This window comes from Pleurodeles waltl, chromosome 4_2 (assembly GCF_031143425.1).
Source record: "Pleurodeles waltl isolate 20211129_DDA chromosome 4_2, aPleWal1.hap1.20221129, whole genome shotgun sequence".
Classification (NCBI taxonomy): domain Eukaryota; kingdom Metazoa; phylum Chordata; class Amphibia; order Caudata; family Salamandridae; genus Pleurodeles; species Pleurodeles waltl.
In genome coordinates this window covers 333,991,661-334,015,118 of record NC_090443.1, presented here as the reverse complement: position 1 = coordinate 334,015,118, position 23,458 = coordinate 333,991,661, and the positions used below count along the sequence as shown (strand labels likewise).

The 23,458-nt window shown below is 48.2% G+C and overlaps 1 protein-coding gene across 1 annotated transcript in view; it reads left to right on the top strand.

The window, feature by feature from the left end:
- The window catches only part of TMPRSS6 (transmembrane serine protease 6), a 172,840-nt gene that overhangs the window by 20,559 nt on the left and 128,823 nt on the right, over window positions 1-23,458 (top strand). Inside the window, exon 5 of the mRNA XM_069231360.1 lies at window positions 13,498-13,679. Coding sequence (XP_069087461.1) covers window positions 13,498-13,679 — 182 coding nt within the window. The remainder of the gene's footprint in view (window positions 1-13,497; window positions 13,680-23,458) is intronic.

Sequence of the window (23,458 nt, the reverse complement as noted above, 5' to 3'; positions counted from 1 at the left end):
ATGGGGTGAGCGTCTGTCTTTGTGACAGATTTGAGACCCCGGTAGTCCACACAGAACCTAAGTTCTGCCTTGGCACCGGGTGTGGCAGCCTTGGGTACCAGCACCACAGGGCTGGACCAGGGACTGCTGGACTTCTCAATCACCCCAAGAGCCAGCATCTTGGCAACTTCCTCCTTGATGCTGGCCTTCACCCTGTTTGACAACCTGTAAATTTTGTTTTTTAAAGGGGGACTGTCTCCTGTGTCAATGTCATAGACCAGGGGTGAGGGAAAACAGGGAGGAGTGCTGCTTCAGTAACTGGTAGCAGTCTCCTCGCTGGTCCAGGGTCAGGGAGTCAGAGAGATTTACACCCTCCACTGACCCATTACCTTCTTTGGTAGAGAGGAGGTCGGGGAGAGGTTCGCTCTCCTCCTCCACACCCTCATCTGTCACTAGAAGCATGTTGACCTCAGTCCTCTCAAAATGAGGCTTAATTTGGTTCACATGGAGCACCCTTCCTAGGGGACTGGAGGTCTACTAAGTAAGTGACCTCCCCTTTATACTCCTTGATCTCAAATGGGCCAGTACAGCACTCCTGGAGAGCTCTAGGCTCTACTGGCTCCATCACCCAAACTTTTTCTCCAGGCTGAAAACTCCACCAGGGTGGCCTTCTGGTCGTACAATCGTTTCATCACCTCTTGACTGGCCCCGAGGTTGCTCTTGGCCTTTTTCCAAAAGCATTGCATCTGGTTGTGGAGGGCCAACATGTAACTGATCATATCCTGGGGGGGGTGCCTTAGGAGCATTCTCCCACCCCTCTTTCAAAATGCTTAAGGGTCCCCTGACAGGGTATCCATAGAAAAGTTAAAGGGACTGAACCCTACCCCCTTCTGGGGTAGCTCTCTGATAGCAAAGAGAAGGCATGGCAAGAGGACGTCCCAGGTACACCTCACGGCCTCAGGGAGGCCTGTGATCATGCCTTTTAAGGTCTAGTTCAGTTTCTCCACAAGACCATTGGATTGAGGATGATAGGATGTGGTGAACTTGTAGGTCACCCCACACGCATCCCATATGGACTTCATGTATGCAGACATGAAGTTTGTGCCTCTGTCAGACAAAATCTCCTGTAGGAATCCCACATGGGTAAAGATCCCCATTAGAGTTCTGGTCACCACCAGTGCAGTCACCATCCTCAGAGGGATTGCCTCTGGGTAGCAGATGGCATAGTCCACCAAAACCAGAATAAACCTGTTGCCTAGGGTCGTTTTGGGGTCCAATGGACCAATAATGTTGATGCCCACCCTTTCAAAGGGGGTGCCAACGATGGTGAGAGGTATCAGGTGGGCCTTGAGCCTTTTCCCTGTCTTCTCACTGGCCTGGCAGGTGGGACAGGACCTATAGAATGCATCTGAGGCCGTCCGCATTCGGGGCCAATAAAAGTGGGTGACAAGCCTTGAAAATGCCTTGTCTTGCCCTGAATGTCCTGCCAGAGGAATGTCGTGAGCCAGGCCCAGGAGGAAGGCCCGGTTACACTGGGGGGCCACCAGCACATGTGCTGCCCCAGCCTTCGGTTAATTAGGCTCACTGTAAAGGGGGTCATTCTCCCAATAGATCAGGTGATCACCAGAGGATTTACCTGCAGCTTGAGCTGAGGCCTGTTGCCTCAAACCCTCTAGAGTGGGGCACTCTTTCTGCGCCTTGCAGAATTCTTCCGAGGCGGGCCCACCCTTAACTTGCCAGCCAGCAAGCTCAGGTAGGTCACCTGGGGAATCAATGTCCTCCCCGGTTGGCTCAGGGCCCTCCCCCTCAGGGACCGCATCAACCTCAGCGGGAACTTCTGGAACTGGTTTCCCGCACCCCTTGCACCTCTCCTTGGCAGCTGTCTGGGCCATTCTTCCGGGCTCCAGATGCCCTTGACACCCCTCCCAGGCATCCATGGACCTTGTGGTCATGCAGACACACTCGGGCAATCCCAACATTTCCAAGTGAGACCTTAGCTTCCACTAACTTCCAGGTAGTGCGCTCATAGTCATTGCCTAACAGACAATCTACAGGCATGGTAGGACTCACAGCTACTTTCAGAGTACCAGAGACCCCCACCCCCTCTCAAAGGGAACCAGAGCTACTGGTAGGTGGCTCTCACGATTGTCAGAGACTATGACTCTGTGGAATGTTTTCGGTAGGACCCGATTTGCTGACACCAGCTGACCCCTGGCAGTAGTCATGCTGCTCCTGTGTCATGCAGAACCTCCATCCGTTGCCAATTCATGGTGACCCACTGCCTATAGTTGGAAGCATTTGCAGGCATGTGGGCTTTTGGCACCATCTCTGCATTCCCCAGGGACACTAGGGTTACCTCTATCTGTTCCCCAAAACTAGCTGGGACTACCTCCTTCCCGAGCACCACACTAGCCAACCCAGGTGTCTGCCCTCCAGTGGGGTGCTGTGCCCTCTTGGGACACTTAGAGTCGCTGTTAGAGTGATTATACTTAGTGCACTCTATGCATTGGGGTACAAACCTCCCTGTCTTACTGTCAAATAACCCTTTCTTTGGGGGCGTGGCCTGACCGCCGGGCAAGATGGCCGTCACCTTGTGAGGCTCTGCCCGGCCCGGGGCCGTTTATCTGTTTTATTGACACACCTGACGGTTCGGACGGGTACCGGCTGGGCGCGCATTAATAGTAAGCGCCCCTGGGCCGTTTTCTGCGGCTCAGAACGGCGCGAAGACCAGAGCAGCAGCTGAGCGGAGACGCGGGCGGGCCCACTCCGGGTGCGCCCGCGTGTGCGGAACGCAAGAGGAGCGGGCGGACAGAGGTGGAGCCTGCGCCGGCCGCTGAGGGACAGGGCCGGGCGCTGTGCTAAAGAAGCACGAAGCGAACGGGGGGATCCATTGCCTCCGGCCGCTCACGGAGGTGTTTGTCCGCAAGCGAGGTGACGCCTGGGGGCCACTCGGCGACGGGGTCGCGTCGCGGCCCTACGGCCCCACGGAGTGCTTTGCATGGTGGCGCTGGGGCGAGGAGCCACTGACGGTCCTCGTGGTTCTCCTGCTGCCTAGAGGTATTATACGGACGTGGCTGGAGAGGCGAGCTCTTGCGTGGGGCTTTGGAACCTGTGGATGCTGACAATTTGGGCACATTGAGGGAGTGCTCCGGGACCTGGGCGAGCCTCTTGGGCCGTTATTTCGAGGACACAAAGGTACGACCTGATGGAGGGCGGTGAAAACTGAGATTGCAGCCTCCTGCGGAGAAAATCGGGAGGCGAGGATCCGGCCGGGCAGCGTAGGCCAATCGGGCCTGTGAGGGCAGGCTGGCGTTCAGGGGTCCCGCTAGTCGATAACCCCTGTGGCTGTTACAGGGGCCGCCGGTGAGTGTCACGCTACAGAAGGAGTTTCTTTTGGAACCGGGAATTCCCTTGGTTTGGCTCCACATACCTGAGTCTGGTTGGAGGTGCTGACGCAGTGTGGAACGATGGGTAAGGCTGATCAGCGCCAGGCTAAACTTACCTTTGAAGGTGGGAAAAAAAGAGCGCTGTTGCTGGCTCCCAGTCCTGCGAGGAGCCGAGCGAAGAGGACAGTTCTGTGGCATCGGTGAAGTCCATGTTCTTAGACCTTAAGACCAGCTTGGCTGGCATCGATGCTAAGCTGGACCATGTTACCGAACAGCTTGATCGAATTAGGGCGCGTGTTGATGATCATGACTCCAGATTTGCTGCTTTGGAGACACGTACATCTGAAATAGAGGATGCACGCCAGGGCGACAGAGATCAGATCGCTCGAATGGATCGAATACTTGAGGTCATACGCAACAAGAACGAAGACTTGGAATCAAGATCTCGACGCAATAACATACGAATCGTGGGGCTGCCGGAGGCGACCGACATGGGGCGAATGGAAGACTTTATAGAGCAGATGTTATCCGAGTTGTTTGCTGGCGAGCTCTCTCGGTTGCTGGTGGTAGAGAGAGCTCACAGATCCTTGGGACCCCGTCCTCCTCCTGGGACTCCTCCACGCCCAATTATTGCACGTCTACTGAATTACCGTGACCGTGACACGGTACTCCGATTGGCACGAGAGAGACGCCCGTTACTCTATAAGAACTCCGAAATAAATTTTTTCCCAGACTATACGCTTGGTGTGCAGTCCCAGAGGCGAGCCTTTTTGCCGGTTAAGCGTCTGTTGTCACAAGCGGGAGTAAACTTTGCTCTTCTATACCCTGCTAAGTTAAGGGTGCGTCATGAGGGTAAGATGATCTACTTCACAGACCTGAAACAGGCGACCAAATTTGCCCGGCAACTACCTAGGAGACGGGAGGCTGTGGAGCGCCGGGGACGTGACGACGACGATGCTGCCTTAAGTGACAATGACTAATATGCTCTGGTTGACTGAGTACTCATTGCTGGAACTGCTTGAGCGCGCTGGCTGCTTTTTGCCTGGCTCCCTGTCAGCTCAGGACTAATGGTTGGCCCACGGGCCCCTCTCTTTCGGTGTTAACTGAGTAGAGAGGTATCTGGCTGGTCATTGCCCCTAGGATGAGTCCTGTCAATTTTTGTTCTTGTTCTTGGGGTGGGTGTTGGGGCCAAGATGGGTGGGATTCTGGTTGGGTCCATTTGGGGGACCTGTGTGGGTGGGGGGTGGTTGATCTCCTGAATGATTGCGGGGTGTTGTTTCCCTTTCTTTGTATGGATGTTTTATTAGCTCCTTTGTTAAATACAAGGCAGGTGGTGGCTGGTCTTCGAATTCGCTTCTGGCTGATTGTCGATGGGACCGAGGGGTGAGGAAGTGTCTGTGATCAAATGTTTGACTTGGAACGTGCGAGGGCTTAATGATGGCAGGAAGGCTCGCCTTGTGGCTGCCTATGTTAAGAGACATGCAATTGATGTGTGTATGCTACAAGAGACGCACTTGGTGAAGTCCACAATATGCAGACTTAAATCTGGGTGGGTGGGTGAGATACATAGCTCCACATACTCGAGCTATTCCCGTGGAGTTGCTATCCTAATTCGTAAGGGGCTGCAGTGGCGCACGAAGGAGGTACTGGTGGACCCAAATGGCAGATACGGTATGATGAGTGGTGTGCTTCTAGACAAAGCGTGCCGCCTGGTTGCTGTATACGGGCCGAATGTTGATGATCCAGATTTCTTTTTGGAGCTGTGGCGCTTAATAGAGTCGCTGGGTCCTGGCGCGGTGATATGGGGGGGCGATTTTAATGTCGTCCTAGACGCCAGGTTGGATAGAGAGAGCCTAGCCAGGATGCAGCATGTTGCAGCTGCTAAAGCGCTTGAGATGCGCGATGGTGCGTTGGTTGACCTGTGGAGGCGACGACATGGGGAGGCGAGAGAGGGTACATGCTTAAACTACGTGCATGTTAGCTGGTCCCGTATTGACCGCTGGCTGGGCTCCGGGGATACTTTGGTTTGGACTAGAGCAATTGACCACCTCCCCCGCACGCTGTCAGATCACTCACCGGTATGTTTGGAATTGGAGATACCGACTGAACTTGGTAGATCGGCTATGTGGCGTCTGCCTAGGGGGGCGCTCCGGGATTCGGCCTTCCGCGAGGAGGTGCGAGAGGCGATCATATTGTACTTTGTAGAGAATCAGGGAACGGTGAGGTCCCCAGGAACTATTTGGGAGGCATTCAAAGTCGTTATCAGAGGGGTATGTCTCTCGAAACAACATGGCATAGTAAAAACGTTGAGGCGCGAGATGGCTGAAATTGAGGCTCGGATCGCTGAGTTGGAAAGACGATTGGAATCCCACTGGTCCAACGAAACTCTTGCTGAGATTCGTCGAGAAATATCGCAGTATGAGGAGGCCTCTCTCAGAGAAATTTGTTTCCTCGGGAGGGAGGCTAGAGCTCGCCAATATGGGGAAGGTGAAAGGGCGGTGACTATGTCTCCGAGATTGTGGATAGTGAGGGGAGGAGTGTGTCAGGATCAGGTGGAGTCATGCAGGTATTCACTGAATTCTATACAAGACTTTACGAGGCTCCGGCGGACGCTAGCGGGACTGATGCACTGGGGCCCTTTGAGGACATCGCGTTAATATAGTTTGATGAAGTGCACCGGAAATATCTGGATGAGCCATTCTCAGTAGAGGAGGTGGCTGCGGCTATCCGTAGCATGCCCGGGGAGAAATCTCCTGGGGTGGACGGCTTAACCTCTACGTTTTATAAAGAATATGTGGATATTTTAGCTCCCCGACTATTGGAGGTATATGCAGAAGCCTTAGAGACTGGGTCCCTTCCGACCTCGCTCAGGGAGGCTCTGATTGTGACGATCCTGAAGCCAGGCAAGGATCCGACTCAATGCGACTCATACCGACCGCTGTCTATGATAAACATTGATAATAAAATTCTTGCAAAAATGATTGCAGCAAGATTGCAGCCCCTCCTCCCTAGCTTGGTACTTCCGGACCAGTCGGGTTTTGTCCCGGGAAGGTCTACGGGCCATAATTTACGCACTTTCTTTGCGGTGACGAGTACACTGGTAGAGGATGATAATGTAGCAGCTGTTTTTCTGGACGCTGCTGGACGCTGCTAAAGCGTTTGATTCCTTGGCATGGGACTATATGTTTGCCTTGCTGGGACGGGTGGGACTTAGCGCGCGCTTCCTTCGTTGGATTAAATTGTTGTATACGTTGCCCACGGCTAGATTGCGCCTTAATGGGAATGTGTCTTCCCCTTTCCCTGTAGCGCGCGGCACGCGTCAGGGATGCCCGTTGTCCCCTCTCCTTTTTGCTGCGGCGATGGAGCCTCTGGCGGCTCGGCTCCGCCAGAAATATAACGATATGGGCCTACAGTTTCGGCAGCGGCCAATTTTGATATCTCTATATGCTGACGATATTGCATTATATGTACGGAACCCTGACCAAAATCTGGACACACTGTTAGATGAGATTGTGCGTTTTGGTACCTTCTCTGGTATCACTATTAATTGGTCTAAGTCCGTGGTGTTGCCTTTGACCCCCAGAGTGCCGCGTTATGAGTCCCGATACCCCCTGGTGTGGGCAGAGGGCCCGGTGCGCTATTTAGGTATACAGCTGAGCTGTGACGTGAAGGAGTTGTGGCGTGCTAACTATGGCGCTGCTCTGGCGTGGTTGGAGGGGAAGGTAGAGATCTGGCGTACCCTCCCGCTGTCACTGATCGGCAGGATTGCTGTTGCAAAGATGGTGGTTCTGCCGAAGTTTTTGTACTTGTTTGTGAATCTTCCGCTCCCGCTTCCGAGAGATTACCTGAGGCGCCTACGCTCTGCTCTGATCTGTCTGGTATGGGCGGGCCGCGCGCGCATTTCCTGGGAGAGGCTGACGCCGTTTGAGATGGGTGGGCTTGCTGCGCCGGACATGGAACTGTACTATCTATGCGCTCAGGCACATTTTGCGTATTACTGGTTAAATCCTATCCGTTATCTGCCACACCTGGCGCCTGAGAGTGACTCTGTGTGGCCAGACGACCTGGCGAGGGCATTTGGTGGGCGTATTCCATCCCGGGTGCGGGGGATCGACCCGGTTTCCTGCACGCTGCGGGCGTGGGGCTTACTGCTGCGGCGGTCTGGGGCTGCGATTCCATTCGCCCCCTCCTTGCCGGTCATGGCGATAGCTGATGGACAATTGCACCGCGACGATGGAGTACGGGGGTTTCTTCGAGATGCTGGCCTGACTGAGATGAGAGATTGGATGGTGGATGGTCGCTTACTTGGCGTGTCCGAGATACTGGCTGACCGCGAATGTACGGTGCTTCAGCATATGTATGTGATACGTGTCCGCTCTTTCCTGCGGAGCCGTCTGTGGAACTCAGCTGAGGCCCCAGTGGAGTCCCGTGCACTGGAGGTCCTTTGCTGTGCGCAATCTCCCAGCGGGCTGGTCACCAGACTCTATAACTGCATGCAGGAGCGGGGGAGTAACTTTCGGGAGCCGTCTAGATTAGCGTGGGAGGCAGATTTGGGTGAGCCCATTTCGGAAGCTTTGTGGCGTGGCTGCTGTGCTCATTTGAGAGCGCTGACGCCCAATTATAGACTCAGATTGTTGCATTTTAAGTTTTTGCACAGAATATATTATACTCCAGTGTGGCTCCATTCTCGGGGGCTACGTGAAGATGCGTGCTGCATGCGCTGCCGGGCCCCAGAAGCTGTTTTTTTACATTTGCCATGGGAGTGTGCAGATATTAATGCTTTCTGGGTGGCTGTGTTTGATGCAATCTCTGAAGTGGTCGATACAGAAATTCCTGCCACTCCTAGAACCGCGTTGCTTGGGTGCATGGAGGATATCCGGGCAACAAATAGACGCTTGGTGGGACTGCTGTTGTTGTTGGCCAAGCGTAGAGTGGCCATATGTTGGGGCGGAAAGAGAGTACCACGTCGTTCAGAATGGTTGCGAGATGCTGCCTTTTGTCATGATCAGCTCGTGGTCTTCTGGAATTTGATGCCTGAAGGGTCCAGACCCAGGAATATCTGGGCCCCGTTAGATAATTACCTGGCGGCTCAGGACGAATGAACGAAATACTCAAAGAAGCCCGGTCTGAACTATTGCCCCCCCCCCCTTGGTGCGCTGGCATTTATGCCTGAAAGGTGAATGTTTGCTGTTGACTGCCTGTTCCAACCGCCTGCCTTTCGTTCCCTTTTTTTTTTTTTTTTTTTTTTTTTCTGTGTGTTTGTTGATATCCCTCCACTGGCTGCACATTGTTATTATTGCAACATGGTTCATATAATTGCCCCGTGATAATCTGATATGGATGCAGCATCCAATGGTGGAAAGGAACTTAGAAGAACAAATGGTCTGCAAGGATTATTGTGTAATTATTTGATCTCCCTATACTAACGTATGTAGAGATTAACTGTGGACAGCTGTTATATGTTGAATTGAGCTGCTTTGGGGGGATAGCTGTTGCATTGTTGTAAGTTGATAAAATTGATAAATAAATACATTTAAAAAAAAATAAAAATAAAAAATAAAAAAATAAAAAAAAATAACCCTTTCTTTTTAGGCTGAGACTGGGACTGATTACCACTATTCCCTGGGGAATTATTATGGGCGCCTTTTGAGAACTCCTTATTTTGAGTTTTTCTCCTCCCGCTTTCTTCTGATGGGAAGCCTGACCACCTTAATGGGTGTCCCCTCCAGATACCTTTTTGGGCACTCTGAGGCTAGCCCAGAGGTCCGCCTCCTCAGTAAGCTTCATGGGATCAGTCAGCTTACTGTCAATCAGGAGCTGCCACAACTCTGTAAAGCAAATATTGTGCATATGCTCTCTCAGGATCAAATTATATAAACCCATATAATCATTTACTTTGCTGTCCACACCCATCCATTCAGTGCCTTGCTAGAAGAATCATAAAAGTCTACCCAAGTTTGGTTGGAGAGTTTGGTACTGTTCCTGATTTTTTCAGGGGTCAGTCCAAACTTGACAATTAAAATGGCTTTCATGAGCGTGTATGTGTTCTGGTCCTTAGCTTCTAAAGTGAGAAGTGTGTCCCTCCCAAGTATTGGTACGTATTTCCACAAGCCTGCCCCCCAGTGCTGTTCAGAAACCCCATGAGCCCTTAGTGCAACTTCATAAGCAGCAAACCACTTGTCAATGTCATCTCCCACCACATAACTTGGCACCACATCTTTGGGTATCCAAACCTTTTTGTCTCCAGCAGGTCCTGTATGTATGCTACCACCATCACTGCTGGGCTCAGACTGTCTAGACTTGAGGTCCAGCTCTTTTAGACTCAGTTCATGACCCAGAAGTAGTTTATTTTCAGCCAAGGCCCTCTCAGCTGCAGCCTCAGCTTGTTTGGCTTCTTTCTCAGCTTTCTTCTCCTCTGCCTCCATGTTTAATCTTGTCAACTGTGCCTGAATTCTCTCTCCTCCCTCCTTTTCTCTGCGGTCAGGCTTTGACTTGCTCCCTGCTTTCTCAGAGGGCACAAATCCAGGGGTGTCATCCCCCACTGCTGTTGGCAAATCCTCTGTAGAGCCATCCACTTGCTCTCCTAACTCAACATGCTCTTGTGAATGGTCTTCTGCTGAGGCACTCAGAGCCTTTTGGTACTCCTCCTTCTTGGAGGCAGCCCGGGTAGGTACTCCCATCCCCTTGCAGAACCCTTTCAGCTGGCTGACAGTGTATGCCCCCAGTTTAGCTAGGTCAAACTCTCCTACTCCTCCTTGAGACCCAGACAGAGACATGTTATATAGGATTAGATTAAAATGTCAAGCAGAAAAATTGCAGCAAAAGTGAAAAAAATAATTGACCTTTAACTGTGGGTAGGTAGTGTACACATAGCTGTTGTATGTCACTGCACAAACACAAGTCCTATCCTCACTGCTGATCACCAATGTTAGAAATGGGGTTTTTAGTTGGCGGAAGTATACACCCTTGTCCAAGTAGGGACCACAATCCTAGTCAGGGTAAGTCACACACAATCCAGATTATCCTGTGCCCACCCTCTGGTAGCTTGGCACTGAGTAGTCAGGCTTAACTTAGAGGGCAATGTGTAAAGTATCTGTGCAATAAATCATACAGTAACATAGTGAAACCACCACAAAAATACACCACACAGGTTTAGAAAAATAGATGATATTTACCTGAATAACATAAGGTCAAAATGAGAAAGATTCAATAAACACAATTTGAAATATCACTTTTGCAGGTTTAAAAAGAGTCTTAAATATTAGAAATGAACAGTTGACTCTTGATTACACAAAGTACCTGGTTTACGTAAAAAAGAACACGCACGGAGTTCGTAGAGGAGGAGATGCGTTGAAAAATATGGTGTACGTCTGATTTTCTGACACGGCACAGATGTTGTGTTGTTTCTTTCCACGCTACAAGGGGCTTGCATCGATTTTCAGCGTGCAGTCTTGGTTCCTCACTGCGATGATGGGATCTTTTTGACGCCCAGGGATGATGTGGGGAAATCCTGGGTACGCTGCAAGAAGTCTCAGTTGTTGGGTTGATCCGGGAGGGCGATGCGTTTAATTTTCTGTCGCACAGCAGGCGCTACACCGATCTTCCACTCGGAGAATCGTCTGCCTCGTTCCGGTTCGGCTGTGCGTCAATCTGATAGGGCGGTGCATCGATGTGTCGAATTTCCACTCAGGAAGTCGGGCTGCGTCGTTCCGGTTTGGCGGTGCATCGATTTTTCAGTCGCAAGGCAGGCTGTGCGTCATTTCGATTTTCAGCGCACACGCAGTTTCCTGGAGAGATGAAGTCTTTTTGGTCCTGAGACTTCAGAAAACAGGAGTTAAGCTCAATCCAAGACCTTGGAGAGCACTTCTAAGCAAAGTCAGAGGTCAGCAGGGCAGCAGGGCATCAGCAGGGCAGCAGTCCCTGCTGTTGCCCTGGTGCTGCTTCTCAGCAAAGCAGTCCAGATGAGTCCTTTGGGCAACCAGATAGTTCCTCATGACAGGTTGCAGGTTCAGGTCCAGAAGTGTCTGACTTTGTGGGGTCAGAGACCCAGTTTATGTACCCCAAAATGCCTTTGAAGTAGAGGGAGACTTCAAAGAGTGGTTTTGAAGTGCACAGGTTCCCCTTTCAGTACAGGTCTGTCTGCCAGGGTCCCAGTAGAGGGTTTGGCAGTCCCTTGTGTGAGGGCAGGCGACTGTCTAAACAACAATTGTGCCTGAATAACAATTGCCTGAACAACTAATATATATATATATATATATATATATATATATATATATTCTAAACGACTAATAAACCATAAAAACCAAAAAGAAAACCTTATCTTAAAATTAGTTGTTCATGCAATTGTTATTCAGGCACAATTGTTGTTTAGACAGTAGTTGTTTAGTACTTAGTTGTAGAGACTTTTTAGTTGTTTAGCAGTAGTGGTTCAGGCAAGTAGTGGTTTAGACCTAGTTGTTCAGGATGTTTCCCCTAACAATTATGCATCACAGTTTAGCTACAAGAGGGTTATATTAACCCATTGTCTGGCCCATATTTATACTCTTTTTGTGCCGAATGTGCATCATTTTTTTACACAAATTTGGTGCAAACTTAACTCCATATTTATATTTTGCCGTTAGACACGTCTAATGTCAAAATAGAAGAGTTTGCACCATTTTTTCAATGAGTGAACCTACCTTGCGCCAATGATATGCACGGTAGGTGTTCCCATCCAAAAAATGGTGCTATCTCCATAGCCCCATATTTATCTCCTGTGCTAAAATAACGCACAGATGGGAGGAGGGGCTAAATAATGGTGCTAAGCTGGCTTAGTGCCATTATTTAACGCCTGGGTCAGACCAGGTGTTAGGGGACCTGTGAACCCATTTCCATGGTTAAACGCCATGGAATGGGTCCACAGGTGACCTCCCTAAGTCCCAGGAACAACTCCACCCCAACCAAAGGGACACCGGAGGATGGGGGACCCCATCCCAGGTAAGTCCAGGTAAGTATTTTTTAAATATTTTGTTTGCCATTTGGGGCCCTAACTTGGAGCCCCCTGCATGGCACAGGGTGCAATGGCCATGCCCAGGGGACACTTGTCCCCTGTGCTGGCCATTGGGGTGGTGGGCACGACTCCTGTCTTTGGGGTGGTGGGCAAAACAGGAGTCATGTTTTTGGTGGTTGTGCGCCAAGAAATGGCGCTAGTCTGGTTAGAGGCATTTATTTGCCTATAACCAGGCTAGCATAATGTTTTGATCCACAACTCTCTCCTTCCCTAACGCCACCCCTACCCGGCTAGTGTCTTTTTTAAAGACGCAAGCCCAAGTTTAGCGCCGGCTTGTGCTATTCTATTAATATGGCGCTCAGCCGGCGTTGTAAAGTGACGCAAGCTGGAACTATACTTTTTGGAGCAAAACTGCGTTCCTGCAGTTTTGCACCACAAAGTGTACATTTTGGCCTGTATATTCTTTCACTCACTCCTGCACAGAGTAAAATCTCCTTATTTTGGATCTCTGGTTGTGCTCTATTTGCACCCTAATATATATGCTTCGATCTGCCACCTTATGTCCCCATGGTCTTTAGTCTGCTTTTACTCCATGCTGTCCACTGTCTTTCCTTCCTGCTCTTTCTCTTCCCCATGCTGCTTGCCCTCTGCGCCTCTTTGATCCCACAGCCCTGTGCCCCTGAGGCTTCATCTCTTGTCCCCTGTTCTGTCTGCTTTTGCTCTTTCTAACTTTTGTTCTCCCTCTGCCCCATGGCCTCTGTGCCCCACCTCGTGATCCCTGTGCATCCTTCCTTTCCTGTTCTCTTTGTTGCCTGCCCTTCTTGTCACTCTGTTCCCTTGCCCCTAGGATCTCTGTGCTCCACCGCTTGCTCCCTGCCCTTTCTCATTTAAATGAACCTTACTCTCTGTGCCTCCCTTGTATTTTAGTTTCCAGGTCTCTGTGCTCTCTGCATTCTATGCACTCTGATTTTTATGCCCCCCAACTTCTGCTGACTGTCCTGCTGGCCTTTTTTCCTTACTCCTGTCATTGCTTTCTGATCTCTGTGCCTTGATCTATGTTTTCTCTGCTTCAAATGTACCTTATGCTCTTGCCCTTCATTCAATTGCTAACAACTCGGCTTGACTTGTTGTCTCCTTTCCCAGGGAGGGGAGCCTGACTGCCTTCTTCTGGATACAACTGCTGGTGGCCGAGCGCCAGCTGACCGAGCTGACACCAAAGGCAGTGAACCTCACCCTGTCAAGTGCTCTTCTCGCAAGTGCCAATGGGTCCGGGAACTTTCACTCCACGGAGTACACCATTGATCCCTACTCCTTGGTGACACTGGGTAGGTGGCACCCATACCTATGCCTTGTTCAGTTTGGGTTTCTAGCACTGCTCAAGTTGGGTATGTAGCACAGAGCCCCTACACTTTGCCTACACTGGGTGTTTGTCACTGATATCTAGGCACAAGTATATGAAGCGCTATCTCCTTGGTCTTTCTGGTTACGTAGCACTTATTCCTGTGTCTCGATCACATCAAGTGCCAGTGGGTGTGGCTTGTGAGTAGCAGGGAGGCAGAGGGGAGTGTGATTTATTTATTTGGAGGTTTTATAAAAGTGCTGGGTATCCCTTTTTGGTTACTTCAAAAAACTGAATTTCTTGTGAGGAAAGTCTTTTTCAAACATACAGGTGGGATGTTGTAGTCTGACTCATAATCTTCATTCTTCAATCACAGCCCATTTTTAACTGGAGTATAAATGAAGGCAACCAACAGACGTTTTTTCAGGTGTTTCTGAACTGAATGTAGCTTCATTCGCCTTTCAGGTTTGGGCAGGGTCAGCAGTTTTGGTAATCAGTGCCATATACCTAAAGGTATATATGGCATCAGTGTTTGTGCTGAAAATACACGGTGACACAGACAGACAATGTGCATCTTTATGCAACGTCTAGGGAGCTCAGTGTGGAATCTGTCTATTAGATGCATCCTGCTCATGCATTGGTTTGCAGGTGTTTTTTTTTTTCACTGCAGCAAAAAATAACATCTTTGGTCAGGCCACTCCTTTGCCATAACCATGAGACCTATGTGTTCCTAAACGCTTGAGGACTGAATACATAACATTTAACTGGTGAAAAAATGCTACAAAAGCCCATTTGCATTGTTGCTTGCATAACAATGAATGAGAGCAAGCTGATTTTTGGGCAGTGTCAATTTCATAAATTCTAGCCATTGCAGAGTGGCGGGTAAAAATCAAGGGAGTGCAAATACTTATTGCGAAGTTGACAACTTTTGACATTCTTAAAGTTTGTGAACTTTGAGGACAGATGAAAAATCCTTCAAACACCTTTTTGATTTTTGTGAAAGAATGTTTCTTCAGAACATTTTGCAATTGATAGCTGACATTAAAAACAGCCTTTTTGGGGTGTTTTTTTCCCCATAAAATCTTCCTTTCTTGGATTTGTCCTTGAATCATATTTGATAAAATTCATAACCTTCTTGAAAACATTGAAGTTGAAAAATAACTTCACAAACACAAATCTAAATAACAAAATGATCTGCGACCTTTATATTTTAAAATTCAATGCCACTTCATTAAGTTATTCTGTGCCCATGAAAACTCCTGTTTGACTGCCATACTTGTATTGAACAAAATGCACCTTGGGAAGGAGTGCCTTGGACACTTAATTTCAGCACATAAGTGTGTTGCTTTTAAGACAACATTTATTACACTGTGCTGAAGGTAGAAGAGAAGAGTTTGCAGATGTAAGTTTTTTAATCTTTTTTATTCTGATGGATTCTTCTAATTGCACAGTGCTCACCTTTAGAATATTCCCCAAGTGCCAGACTGGGCTCGTAGAGTTTTTGTAGCAATGTTCAGCTGAGTGGAGAATCCATTCTCTGTGCCGCCTGAACCTTTAGAACCCATCACAGGTTCCACACTGACTCCGGTGCTGACTTCCACTCAGGCTCCAAGACCCTGTGCTGATCTCTCTTTAATCAGTGCCGGTACCAATTTCGCTGGTGCTGGAGGGGATCGGGTGACTACTCCAATGACCGATCCTGAGCCGAATCCATCCCAACCCTAACTGAGGTCGTGAACCAACTCCACTCCAGCACACCTGGTTCACATACAGCCTGATTCTGACAGTATACCTCCACTACCACAGAGCTGTCCTTAGAGGTTCCATCATCTTTTTGGCTCTGACCAAAGTTTACCATCACCCGGAGATGTCAATGGTGATGAAATGGATGACTTACCCACATTATGATGATGGCAGTTTATACATGGTCTTACAGGAGCCCAGTATGCTTCGTACTTTCCTTGATACAAAGGTTGATTCCCCCTCTTAGGCCTCCAATGGAATAGGGTGCTTCCTGTGCTGTGGTAATTCAAAGTGCTTCTGAGGTCCTGAAACTACAACTGCCTTCTATTGAAGTTAAAATAAATATCTTTATAGAAGTACCACAAATTGGCCCTGCTTCTTCTGAGCCCTTACTCTAATTCAACAAGCCCCTCACTGACACTCTGGGTCTAACCATTGCTCTTGCTCGCCAGTGAACAGGCAGGTGGTCAGATGCCACTGTTTGGTGTCCAGGAACCCTAATTTCCGTATGCAGCATCCTACTTCTGAGAAGTTGATGTTCCAAGATTCCACTAGCAAGTTGAATCCTAATTTATTACCCACAACCCTCCTGAGAGATGAAAAGGATTGAGGCATTCGGAAAACTAATGTTCTCTTCAGCCAGCTAAGCTTGAAGTCAGTCAACGCAGTTTGCCTAAGAGGCCGATATACACATGCCCGCTAAACCATTAGGAAGATGATCACGATGCACCCAAATATATGGATCTTTTGCTGGCCTAAATGGTACTGATTGCTTGGGGTGAGCTGTCAGCACTAATATAGTGCTCTATCACCATCAGTGGATGCGGTTCATTGTTTTTTTTCAGGAGAGTTTCAGGCATCCCTCAAAGATGTGCCTTTCAATGGATTCCGACTAGTCAGCGCAATAATTGATTCCCATCTTAGAATGCTTTAAGGAAACTCAGGCCACTGTGCGTTCTTTGAGCCCGCTTGATCCCTGCCAGACAGTTTCCACATCAGTTTGGGCCTTTCTGAGGCTATTCCAGAAATTTGGCATACAGGCAATGCCAGGCCCCCCTTCGCTACGGCAGTGACTCCACTCTTTTTCTGGGCAGTGATGTGGATGCAGCATGCAACGCACATTTCACCATGGGCATTGGTCCTCCTAGTCCTCCTCCCCTGTTGCATCAGCATCCAAACTGCTTTAGTTTGCCCTTTGCAGTGTACAGCTACCCTGTGGAAGACAGAATCCAACACATTCTGGCAGGGTGTCAATCCATCACATCCAACCCATGGGTTCTCTAGATCCCATTCTTCTGTTTCTTTACAACCCACTGCAGGCTTCTCCCATATCAGAGAGGCTATCAGAGGAGGACCTATCCATCTTACTGCAAGCGGTGTGAGCTCCAGTTTCCAACAGGGCTATCGAGAGGGTTCTTGACTCAGAATGACGGACAGGTTGTTACTCTCTTTGGTTAGTTTTAGAGCTTCACCCGCTGAATGCCTTCCTGTGAAAGTGCAAATCCAAATCCTCACTGTAGCCCACGTTCTGTCTACCATGGATCCAGGTGACTGAATTGGTATTGATATTGATACATTTATAAAGCTCGACAAATGCCCAAAAGTGTCTTGGCGCTGGGGTCTGGAAGACTGAAGAGCAGATGTACTACACTGTGATAGAACAAAGCCAGGTTTTTAACTGCTTCCAGAAGGTGCTCAATTTCGGCTATCCTCTGAGGTGCCTAGGCAGCCGATTTCAGAGAAGAGGAGTAGGCAAAACTTCTACCTCCCCAAGAAACTTTCTTCATATTGGTAATAACCACCTCTTTGGCTGTTACAGAATGCAGGTTTCTATTTGGGATGTACTAACAAAATGTATTCCTTAGGTACTTAGGACAGAGTCATGAAGTGCTTTGTGATCTGTGTAAAGTGCTTTAAAAGCAACTCTCTTTCTCACCTTGAAGCCAATGAAGAATCTCTAAGGCCTTGGAGACAGATTGAAATTTTGGAATCTTCATAAGAAGCCTTGCTGCAAAATGTTGTAGCCTCTGCAATGTATATAAGGAAACTTCTTATCTGCCCATGTACAGAGCGGTACAGTAGTCACGTCTAGATAACACTAAAGAAATTATAACTGTCTTCTGTAACTCAGAGTGAACCATAACATTTTCTTGGTAGCCTTGGACCTGCAGGATGTGTACTATCATGTACCCATCCTCCATTCAAACAGACATCTGCAGTTCAAACTTGGCCAGGAGCATTTTCAGCTTGCTGGGCTCCCTTTTGGCCTTACTAACAACCCTCAGGTATTCATGAAAATGATGGGTGTGGTTACTGCCCCTTTTCTGAGGTTGGAGATACCAGTTTTCCCCTACCTCAATGACTGGCTGCTGAAGATGGGCTTGCAGTAGTTGACCACCCAGACGAGCGCAAATATCCTGATACTGTTGTGGTCCTCACTCAATGAACTGTTGTCATTACCTGACTCCTTCACAGAGTCTTCCTTTTAGAAGAGCTGTTGTGGACATAGTGTGATTCAGGCCCTTTCCTCGTTGCAACACATTGGGCTATGATCCCAGTGTTTCAGAGTTGGTCCTGAATCTTTTGATAGCTGCTCTTGGCCTTTTGGTCTCATGCATCCTGCTTGTAGCCTATACAAGGTGCAATATGCAGGTTCAGCAGTGCAGTCTCAGTGGGCCTAACAACAAGGAAAACAACCCATCACTGACGGTAGTGACAGATGCATTTCCATTGGGTTCGTCTGGTGCTAAAGGCCTTTCTGCCATCCATCAAGAGGAGGCTGCTGCAGGTTCCTAAGGACAACACCATTGCCATGCGGTGCTATAACAAGCAGGGTAGAGTGGGGTCTTGGGCCTTGTGCCAAGAGGCTCTGTGCCTTTGGAAGTGGATAGAATGTTAGGGCATCTCCTTTATAACAAATTACCTAGTGGAAACCTTGAGTCCCTGGGAAGACAAGCTCAGCCACTGGTTACCTGGTGAATCACGAATGGCGACTGCATCCTGAGGTGGCAGAGGCCATCTTCCAACAATGCGAAAAACCTTGGGTTGATCTTTTTGGCACTAGCGAGAGCATGCAGTGCCAGAACATTTTTGCATGTTAGAGTTCCCACCAAGGCTAATAGTAGGCCATGCATTTCAGCTGGAGTCGAATACGGGACTCCTGTACGCCTTTCCACCTCTGCCTCTCCTGCCCAGAATTCTGGAGGAGGTCAGGCACAACTGGGGCCAAGTAATCCTAGTGGCTTTGAATTGGGCCTGGAGAACTTGGTTCCCAGTACGTCAGGGTATGACCATCTGCCCTTTCATCAGCCTATCACTCCAATAAAGTCATTCTGTCACAGCAGAATGGTAGGGTCCTCCATCCGAACCTGCGCAATCTGCTCCTACATGCATGGAGATTGAGAGGTGACAGTTGATTGCACTTGATTTACCACCTGAATATGTTAATGTCATTATGCCTTTTACAAAGTCTTTCATGTCAGGCATTGGGACAAATTTGTGGCCTGTGGTAGAGACCACAAGACAGCAGTACTAAAGGCCAAACTGTCAAATATTTTGTTATTGTTTTTGTCTCTTGCCCAGCAAGGTCTTGCTGCAGGCACTTCTAGAGGTTATTTGTCTGCCATTTCAGCCTTTCTGTGTTTCCTGGACCAACCACCCTTGTTTTAATCACCTGATGTGATGTATTTTCTTAAAGGTTGGACACACGTTTCCTCCCAGACAGTTTGTAATGCTACAGTTTGGTCCTGACATTTGTAATGTGTACTCCCTTTGAGCAGGTACGCAGCTGCTTGTTGCATCTTCTGACCCTAAAAAGTGTCATATACATCATGATCACTTCAGCTCATTGTGTGCTTGAGCTCCAGGACCTCTTGGTGCATCCACCCTACACTACTATTTTGCTGGTCAGACTGGTGCTGAGGATCAGGTTGACAAAAGTTGTGACTCTTTTTCACATTGACAATCCATCATCCTCTGACTGTTCTTTGCCCCACCCTTTCATTGAAAGAGGGGGAGACACCCCGTCAGCTGGACCTGAAAGAGCTTTATGTTTCAGAGACTTTGGGGTGGATGACCAGCTTTATGTCAGGTTCTCTGGGCAAAGAAAGGAAAGGTGGTGCAGAAAAGGACTCTGATGAAGTGGATAGTCTTCTGCATTGAGACCTGCTACCAGAAAGCAACTCCCAGAAGTACTGAAGGCCCATTCCACCAGGGGCAGGGCTGGCACCACTACATTGGCATGTGGGGTGCCTTTCCTTGACATCGGAGAGGCTGTGATATAGGTATCAGTGCACACGTTCATGAAGCTTTACTACCTTGAAATCTGGGTCCTGCAGAAAGCACATTTTTCCCGTTTAGTCTGCAAGACTTCTTGGTCTTAGTCCATACCACAGACCCTCCACAGTAAGGAGTTACTGCTTTGGAATCTATTTTAAAGGTAAGGAATCTGCAGTTAGAAGTACCCATCGGAAGCACAAGTTACTTTCCTTTGGGAATGCTCTTTCCTAATGGATACTTCTAACTGCAGATTCCTCGCCTTGTTAATAACCCCAGGCCAAACTGGATCTGGAGATTTTTCTCAGCAATTCCCTCACACACCGACAGTTGGTGTCACATGGCTTTGGGTCTGATCCATCCCGCCCCAGAAGTGACATTGATGCCACATATAATCACCACCCCTGCACGTCGACATCAGTTACTTTCTTTCTATGTCTTCTTGATCACAGCTCACTCCCTCGTTTTTTCTGTAATTGAATGAAAGTTCTTTTATCAAATTTCTCACATGCATGGGAAAATGCCTCTTCTAAAATAACACGTTTCAACCACTGTAAAGTCTGCAATTAGCTGATACAGATGATGGACCTGCACAAGATTTGTCTCTTGTGTCTGGACTCCCCACTCAACACAAAATCTTTCGAGTACTATGCTCAAATGTATCCAGAGGCCATCTGGAAACATGAGGCCAAGCTCCACATCGCTGACCATACGATGAACATAGTTTAAAAGCATGTAAGGGCATGTGTCACTTGTAGTTGAGGACACGTACTCATTCTCATTCTTGAGGTTGCTATCTCGAAATGTCATCATCCCACTCCAAGTCATCAGGTAAGCCAAAGTCAAAAAAGAAATGTAAGAAGTCAAAATGCAATTCACCTTCTTCCTGCCACTTTCTCCATGGAAGGTTGAGTGTATACTAGGGTGCCTCTCGATCTCGGTCCCTGCACCCTACAGAAGAACCAATTTCACAAATCATCTAGATTCAGACTGAGTTCCCGGATCTGTTGACAACTCTACAACAGGTTGACGACTTCAAACAGGTCATGTTGTAGATTATCTACACCCTTGTGGCTCCATCTGTTGTTCTTCCAGATGAAAAAGGATCTGAAAAGCCCTCCCCATTGTGCCACATTTGGTGGATTAATTCCTGATTTCAGCAGTGCCTCAACCCATTGATTGTTCCCTTTCAGACTCAAAAGCAAATCTGCTGCAAATTCAGCATTAGTCGCACCCATGTTGACCTTAGTCACAAACTGTCCAGCCTCTTTTGGATTTGGAGGGGGAGCTTTCTTTACTATAAAAGTTCTCTTGAGGAGGAGTATTGCCTTCAGTGATGACAAAAACTAACATCTTGACGGACGTCTTGCAGCCACAGCTGACCCCCTCAGAGCATCCTGCATCATTCAACGATTGGCCTGATTTAGATTTTGGAGGACTGGTTACTCCATCACAACACTGATGGATATCTTGTTTGCTGAAATATAAATCCCATTATTTCCTAAATCTAAATCAGGCTCTTAATGGGCACTTGAGCAAAGCCTGGTTTTTGACCTCCTGTATGCAGCCAAATCGCGAGAGGACATAGAGCTGACCCAGGAATGAATCATTCCTCCTCCAGCACCCCACGCTTGAAAGTCTTGTGTACAAGTATCAACTAGCAGGCTCAACCCTCATTTTTTTGCTTACTACGCCTACACATAGAGTGTCAAAGGGCATGGAGGCCTTTAGAAAATCAATTTTCTCATCACTCCAGTTTATCCCTCAGGTCAGTCAAATCAACTTGCTTCTTAAGATGTTATTTGCATGCTTTATGGGACACAGTGATTGAAATTCTGCCAACTGTCCCAGATGACCAAGGTGACGATTTGATGCTAATAAAACAAGACAAGACAAAGACATCAGGACCCTGCAAAGTATGTCATCGGGTCACCACTGATTGCTTTGGAGTAGAAGTCAGTACAAGCGTGGTGCTTCAGTGCCACCTATAGATAAGATCAAGGGACATCTCCAGTGATGTCTAGGTGCCGCTGATGGACATGCCGCTTAATGCCACCCCTCTCTTTGAAGACAAAGCAAGCTCGGCCCTGGAGCGCTTTAAGAAATGCAGAGCGACAGCACACTTTCTTGGCCTCTCTGTCATGTGGCAGTATCCTCAAAAATATCACCCCTTTCAAGGCCTTAGAAGGGGCATACAGAAGAGACAACGGCAAAGCCTGGCTCTGTAGCAACAGACCTCCCAGCTCTTTTGAGGGACAGGTTGAGGATCCAGTCCACAGCATCCTGGTCCCCAGGGGCAACATACTACCCAATCTGCTGCATCCCCTACCCAAGCCTCCTCCTGCTTCAGAACCCCTATAGTTAGCCCTCTGTGGTAAACTACAATCCTGTTGGTGGCAGGATTAGTTATTACTCCTCAGAGTGGCAAAGCATTATAATAGACAGGTGGGTGCATCAAATTGGTAAGTACAGCTGTGCCCCACCCTTTCTCTCTATCCATCCTCATCTGTCAGCTACACCTCAGCGACTACCAAGGGACTGACTACTTGTCCATCTTTCAAAGAGAAGTTCAAGCCCTCTTGGACAAGGAGGCCATCAAGACGGTGCCACACCAGTACAAGGAAATGGGTGCTTCTTCCTAGCGCAGAAGAAGGACAGAGGACTTTTTCCTGTTCTAGATCTCTGTTCGCTGAAATTCTTCCGCAAGAAGTACAGAATCAAGATGCTCACTCTGGCTCAAGTTCTGTCTGCCCTAAATCTAGGAGACTGGAGGGTGGTGCTCGATTTGCAGGATTAAAATTTCCAGATCCCCGTCCTTCAATCCCACAGACAGTACCTGTTGTTTAAGGTGAGTCTCAAGCATGTTTAATTCTCCGTACACCCCTTGTTATGGGAAAGGTGAAATATGAAAACATGGTGCAACAGTAGACAACAGTAGAGAGTGTCACACAGCTATATGTGGTGAAATAGCAGTGCTGACCAAAAACCCATGTTAAAGAGAGAAAGGTGAAGAGTTCACTTGAAAGAAGAATGCTTGATTTACAAGATTGAAGTTAAAAGAAAAACCGTGTGCGGTGAGCTTAAAGGAATTTATGGCCTAGCACACAGGCATGTATTCTGTTATCCTAGTTTGACAAGAATGCGATTGAAGGTGATTGAAGAATAGGAGCATGTGATTGAATTAGCCAAAGGATACACAACAGCTGATAAAAGCAGAATGATAAAGCACATATACAAATACATATTTATTCAGGCATGAAGAATGGTTAGTTTGTTAAGCATTGTTAGACCTGCAATAAAGGATATGTAGTGAATTAGGTTTAAGTTTAAGTTTAGAGTCATAGGGCCACAGCTGGCATGATGTTTGTCCACAACAAATGATAACTATGATAGGATTCATTGTTTGACGTTTTGTAATAAAGTATTGCCTGATTCTGTATAAAAGAAGCTGCCTGTGAAACAGCAAATTGAGACCATCTGTTTACTGGTGTGGACTTGACACTCCCTGTCGTGACATTAAAGAACTGTTTTTACAGTGCCACTAGGAGTTTTTCTTTCTTTTTATTTTTTAAGTTACCCTGCAACACCCTTCTGTCTCAGCTCTGCCCATCGGGTGTTTCTGAAGGTGAAGGTAATGGTTGCAGTGCATCTGAAGGCCTGTGATAACTCTGCAGTGAGATCTGAAGTTTCAGTGAGCTCAACACCAAGAAAAATTGTCGGACTTCATCCGGGTGTTGGAGGAGACCT